Source organism: Pagrus pagrus (genome assembly GCF_965226575.1).
Source record: "Pagrus pagrus genome assembly, chromosome: 18".
In the NCBI taxonomy this organism is placed as follows: Eukaryota; Metazoa; Chordata; class Actinopteri; order Spariformes; family Sparidae; genus Pagrus; species Pagrus pagrus.
Window position 1 is genome coordinate 16865703 of NC_140202.1, and position 7025 is coordinate 16872727.

Below are 7025 nucleotides of genomic sequence, written 5' to 3' on the forward strand. Positions count from 1 at the left end.
TGCGTGTCTGTGTTTGTGTCTCTGTCTGTGCTTGTGTCTTTAGTTAATATGTTACTTCAGTTGACGCAGCAGAGGCCCGAGGATTCGGGACACATAAGCAAATAGTTCTAAGTGCTGGGATTATTTCTCTTTAGACTTCATCAGTATCTATGCTTTTCACAGATTCCTGACTTTTTTTATTTATATTTCTTACCAGGAATATATTTCTCTAAGAAATGTTCCCTTTCCATCTCTGACTCTTACCTTACTTGGCAGTCTGACCCCATTCTGAAGTATCATGTCATTTACTATAAACATAGGATGTGCACTTCTGAGGAGTTCAAACGTGTGAGTGTAGTCTTCCATGTGAATATAGGCTCCTAGTTACACATGTGAGCTATATTGGTACATATGGACTGACATGACATTACAAACAGTCCAGTGTGCACATGCTGGGCACTGGATCACTTGAGGACACTGTAGTACTTATACAACCCAGGGCTATGTGTGGAGTACAGGGTCCACATCTGCTGAAATGTGCTGCGGCAAAACACTCTTTGTCATTGCAGTAGGAAAAGTCTGCAGCAGCTCCAACTTTAGGCTGCTATCAGACATGATGCGCAGGGACATTTAAACGATTTCACCGACCACACAGCCGGAGCGTTTGGATTTAAACGATCATTTTAACAGTCCAGTGATGAAAGAAGATGACCTGCTCTCTCCAAATAACGCACTGCTGTGCCGCACCCTCGCCTGTACCCTTGGCTTTTGGCTGTGACTCAAAGCTGTGGAGTTGACAGAAGGTAATCCCCACCATGTGAGGCCTCGGCCCCAGTTTGGAGGCGGGGTGTGATTCATTCAAATCTGCCGGTGCTTTATAAAGAGGGGAAGTTGCAAGTAACCCAACTTCAAACCCACAAGATCGTGGCACAGCACAAGAACAATTCGGGTTGTTTTGATAAGTGATAATGAATACTATTAAAGCTATTAAAAATGCAATAGTCTGTCTCGCCTTGCTGCCCCGCTTTCTGATGGCAGCAGTCATGTTCTGGCTGCTTGACTTTTTATGCATAAGGAAAAGGGTTTTCTTCAGGATGAAGGAGCAGGAGGACGATGCCATCGACCCTCCTCTGTGCATATCCGACTCCAATCGTCTCTTCAGCCTGGAGTCCCTCAAGGCAGTGTGGCACGGCCATAAACTGGACTTTCTGAAAGCAGCGCATCTCGGACACGGAGCTCCCAACACCGAAGTTGTTCAGCTGGAGGATCAGCGGCGCAGCCGCATCCTCGATTACGCAAAGGCAAAGAGACCGCTCATCCTCAACTTTGGCAGCTGCACCTGACCACCGTTCATGGCGCGTCTCAAGGCTTTCCAGGGAGTCGTGCAGCAGAACGCAGATATAGCAGACTCTTTAGTTGTGTACATCGAGGAAGCGCACCCCTCCGACGGCTGGATGAGCACTGACGCACCCTATCAGATCCCAAAACACCGGTGTCTGGAGGACCGGCTGAACGCTGCGCAGCTGATGCGCCTGGAGGTGCCCGGCTGCCTGGTGGTGGTCGACAGCATGGAGAACTCCTCCAACGCCGCGTACGGAGCTTATTTCGACAGACTTTATATACTGCAGGAGGGGAAGATAGTTTACCAGGGCGGCAGAGGACCTGAAGGGTATCGGATCACAGAGCTCAGAGACTGGCTGGATCAATACAGAGAAAGGCTGGAAAAATCCAATAATCTAGTTATTCACGTGTAGATTGATTCTCATCTTTTAGAGCTGCTATGTCGAGAACAAAAAAATGCTGCAGATTTTTTTTCAGTATTATAACTCCAACTAGATAGATTTACTCCATCAATAATTGTTTAAGTGTATTTATTTTTGATATGGTTGGATCACAGTAAATTGTAGGATGTAATACAGTAGACTCCTTCATGTCATATCGGACTTCTCTACATCCTGTCAGACCCGCCCGCAGACAGGTTAGTCTAGACCCTGTTCGCTTGTGAACAAAAGTATGTTGTGTGTCAAAAGTTTTGTCTTTATTCCTTCTCTCTTGTGTGTAAATGCGCCTTTAATGACTCGGTCAGGATGTTGAGATGTGCGCATCACTGTGTTCGTCAGTATTGTTGTGAAGTTCGGTTTTTAAACGGTGTGAATCCAGAGAACCGACACTGATGTTTTTTATACTGGAGATCATGGTGAAGGTGCTGCTGTCTGCCCTGCATGGCGCAACTGTTTTGTAAATATTGTTCCGTTTTATGGATATATTTTTCATACAATAAAAATGATTTGATTTACTCTTTCACTGCACGTCTGTTTTATTATTATTAATAATAATATTTGTGTTGCATTATTGTTGTCTGCCTGCAAAGAAGAGAGCTGGTGTGTTTTTTTTTCTCCCCCCCCTCCTAAGTCCCTTTTTCCAGTTACAGCATGCTGTGTATGGATTTTTACAGTAATTTGTTCTCCTAGACAAAATAAGAGGGAAAAAAAAGATGATTTCCTGCACAATAAAGCACAACAGGCCTCTCATGGATTCCTCTTGAAATGTCCCCTTTTTTTAAGGTGCAGTCCATGAAATTGGTGTGGAGAAGCAGAAAATATTAAATCAGAAAGGATAAGATCTCCCAGAATCTCCAACTTCTTCTCAAAGAGAAGAGCGGCTCGCACAGAGCCTTTAATTTGACTTTTTTTTCCTCAATTCAAACGATTTTGTTCTACGTCAGCAGTCGTTTCCACAGCAAATGCTCAGTTTCTTTCTCTGAAGTCAACTCTGCCCCTGCAGACATGTTTGGTCTGCAATCAGGATGAAATAACGTATGTCAGATTAGTGCTCAGACACCTTTTAAAACTGTACAGACAGCGATTACAGGTCTTGGGTTAATACTGCGGCGAAACTGCCCAGCTTTGTTCTCCACAGCCCCTTCCTAAGCCTTTGACCTCCCACAATTAAATGAGGATAATCACACTTGATCCTATTATGCTGAGTGATATATCCACCTATAAGGGTCTAAACACACAAATGTTTTCAGGGCTTAACACACCGATCCCAGCAGAAACACGGTGCTGAGAGTGAAGGCGTTTAACTGTGTGCATACTGGAGCTCTGCGCTGATTTAATGCTGGTTTATTGCTCTCTTGAGCCTTCACCCTAAACGTACAATCAATACCACTAAAATCACCACCATTTTTAGTGTTCTTGGGAAAGGATTTCATTCAGCTTTGCTGCCTACACCATCTAAAAGTGAAGGAAAATCCCTTCAGAGGCTTCCGATACGCGTCATGACACAATGTAGAGACGACCGGGGGCAATGCCTCGGTCACAGATGACTTGGGATAAAAGCTCTGACACAACCTGCATACGGAGCGACATCTTGTCCGACGCTTTGGTTCCCTGCCTCTCCAGCGTCCACAATGCCTTCATTCTCGATCAACTTTGGAAAATAAAGTCCGTGTTCTCCACCAAGGGCTAAAAGTTCAAACTTAGGACATAAATCATTGTACACTCAACACAACCAGGCTTTAAAAGGTCAAATTTAGTGACAAATAAGGATGCTCATTGTTGTTAAAGTGGGAAATTTGACCAGAGAAAAGTGTTTATGAATCACAGCTTTGAAACAAATTAGATTCGGCTCAAGTGTAACTAATGAGAGAAGGATTTTGTTTGTTATTTTTCCCAGCAGCTGTGACGTGGCAGCAAAATCACACCTTTCCAGTTCTTTTCCTTGGCCATCAGCACTCGTCCTTGACACGTTATGTCCACATATGAGAAGCAGCACCTTTATTTTGCAGGAACAGCTTGCGAGTTGGAGATGTAGTCATTTCCAGCATCTGTGCCCTAAATCAGTGACTGAGGGGACACAGGTTGGACCTGATGGGTCACCTGAAACAAATGAATTGGAAAGTCTGCAGAGCATTATACATGAACAGTTTTGCTAATCAATTAATAGTGCTGAGCACAAATATCAGCTGTTTTCTCGTTCTAGCGTCTCAAATACGAGGACTTTTCTCCATTTTATCATTATAAACGTAAACATCCTTCTTCATTTTGGACTTTTGATTCAAACAAAACCAAGAATTTGAAGAAATTATCCCACAATCTGGGAAACTGCGATGGGTATTGTCACAATTTTCTCTAAATGTAAAAGACAATCAGTCAAAGATGATTAAAGACAGGTCAGAAGAAAGAAATGCTGTTTCTTGCAAATGTACTGATCAGATGGTTTGATGTATTCTGGGCTTCAAATACTGGAAAGCAGAAAGAAATGACCTTGGTTGAACTGCACATATAGGCAATAGCTGCAGCAAGTGCTGGGTCCGAAGCCAAAATGTTAGGAGCCAACATCGCAGAAATCAGAGTATGTCTGGCAGCATAAGGGAATGTTTTTCTTTAACAGTGACTTTACCGCTCATCTGGAATACATTTAACATACAAACATATAAATGAAATATAACTTGAAGTGTCTCTGGTGTGCACCCCTGGAGAGAAACCCCTACTGGAATTCCTCAAATCCGATCTGGATTCCTTCCATGTGCGATTTTTCCATGGATGTTGAGTTTCATCTGTCACAGGAGTGGCAGACAGGAACAAAGGGTTAAAGGGGCTCAAGGCTGGGGGGGGGGAGACTTAACATTTGCTGGTCTGTTTTGCTTTTGTGACCCGGAGGGAGCCCCACGGGTCTGCTGAGGTGGGTTTTATTTAGCTTCTCTGCTAGGCTTTGAAAGTGAGGGCCCCTCTCTCCCCAGGGTCATAACTCCACATACAAATGTGTGGTGGTGGGGAGCCGGGGGCCCAGCACACATAGAGGTTTCAGCTGTGATTCGGGTTTAATGGGTTAACTTTTAACCCATGCTTTAAATAATGTTCTTTATAGGCTCTGAGCCTCCTTTGTGGACGTTTTTCCAGGAATACAGACACCGTTAGAGAGCTGAAAGTGCCGTTGTGCATGAGGCGCTTTTATTGCAGCCTTGGTTACAGCATGGTCGCAAGTATTGACTGAATTAGCCACGGCAAGAGGCGTTCAGTGCCAAGTTGCAGCATGAAGAAAAGATTGTAATCCATATGCAATCCGAGCTGATTAACATTCAGTTTAACATTTATGTAAGTGATCTACTGGAGTGGCAGAGATTTTAAGGGCTAGTTTTCGTAGGTCAGGGACACGCAGTAACACTGCAGGAGACATTTTTCAATAAAGTCAGATACGGTTGGATGTAGTGCAGAAAAAAAAACAGATTGTCACTCAAATGTGAACTGAAATAGCGACAAAGTGGGAAATTATGTGTTATGTGGGACAGGCAGCTCGTCCTTGAGTCCTTTATCGGTGTATTGATGCTCCAAGGAAGAGCAGTGAAATGGAAACCAGGATGCCTGCAGCATTACCTGTACGTTTTTACATTATTATGATCACATATTGTTGTTTTTATACGTTATACCTTGTTTTTTAAAAGGGATGGTTGGTATAAAATGATGCAAAATAGAGATATTAAATACAACGGTCATGAAATGAGAGTGTTGTTCAGGTATTTTAGATATATTATTGAACACTGAAGTGGGTGTTAATTCCATATCTGTGAAAAAATACTCACAGTGAAAAATGAAATGCGGTGTTTTCAGTGCAGTGAAATGCACCAGCTACAGTCAGCCTTCATTGGTCCCCCTTTAAATGGATGACACCTTGTGGTCAGACTCTGAATCTACATGATTTTTCACACATTCATAGGAGCCGCATCAGACCCCAAAATGTAAGCCTGAAACATGTTGGACGACAAAACAACCACCAAAGGTTGAAAAGCCTTGATAGGAAAACAAAATTAAAATCCATTGTTTCTTTTAAAGAGGCACTATGTAGTTTTGGAGAAGAAATTTAAACTCTGAATTTTGATATTTACAATATTAATGAGGTAATAATACTACTACTTTCCAGAACTGAATGAACAAGCTGTTCTCAGAGGAAAACAAGGTCCCCAGAACACTGTTTGAAGCTAGATAGGTGGCAGGGTCTGCCAATTATAAACAGTTAAACAACAAGTTAAACAGAAATTGTGTTGTATTTTATTTAGTTTGTTTAGTCAGTCAAAACCGGTCAATGAATGTCTTTTTCTTCTGGTTAAAAATTCTTCTCCAACATGCTTTACAAACACAAGATAAATGTAAGTCATTAATGCTTCAGAGACACATTTCTGTCTCAAAATGGCAGCAAGAAAAGAAAAAGTTCTTGGCCCACGGAGGAATTTTCCTCTATGTTTACCTCCTCTCAGGACAGTCTGAACTGTACAAGCTGTACTGTACTTCTTTGCTTGATTGGCAGCTCCCTCGCCTCTATGTTGTCTCTGTTGGGTGGGACGACACACCTGATTGTTCCAGGTGAACTTAAACAAAGGCAGGCAGGACAGGACACGCTATTAGCAGTAGCTTCTGTCACTGGTCTAGTACAAACCTCTGCGTCACCACCTTCTCTGCTGCTCTTATTATTTCACCAGGTAGTTTTTTTTAACTGACAGTACTCCTTGAGTGAGAGTTGAGACCCAGCGCTCCCTCAAACTGGCCGCGCATTCGAGAGTCTTGTCATTTCCAGTTTCAAGGTTAAACTGGCTTGATTTTTACACAGTGTGAAAGAGTTCACATGAAGCAAATACGACCCTGTTTTTCATGACTGGGTGGAGAAATCCCATCTGACTGTCGCCAAACAATGTACTGACACGAATGCTAAAGCCGCAGTGTCATTACCGGCATAGGTTCACCCTATTTCACTTGCATGCCTAAACATCTAATAGTAATTGAAACACCAAAACATGGAAATGTAGTCATTAACTTCTCACCCTCATGCTGATGGAAAGTCGGCTGAAGTTTCGTAGTCCAAAAGACATTTCTGAAGCTTCACAGCAAAACAGGGCTGCAGCATTCTCTTAAACAAGTAAAGTAGATGGGGACTTGTTCCAAGTATAAAGATGAATAAAAGCAACCAAAGAAATCATGAAATGGCTCCATACAAATGTTCTGTGGACAATGAAACTTCATGACAACATTTTTATTTTTGTGTGAACTTAT

General features: G+C 42.6%; 1 protein-coding gene across 1 annotated transcript; it reads left to right on the plus strand.

Moving 5' to 3' along the window:
- The first annotated feature begins 902 nt into the window (after positions 1 to 902).
- dio3a (iodothyronine deiodinase 3a) lies at positions 903 to 2283 on the plus strand. Its single transcript, XM_084380982.1, has one exon. The coding sequence runs from the start codon at positions 948 to 950 to the stop codon at positions 1731 to 1733; it is 786 nt and encodes a 261-aa protein (XP_084237108.1). The 5' UTR covers positions 903 to 947; the 3' UTR covers positions 1734 to 2283.
- Positions 2284 to 7025: the final 4742 nt, after the last annotated feature.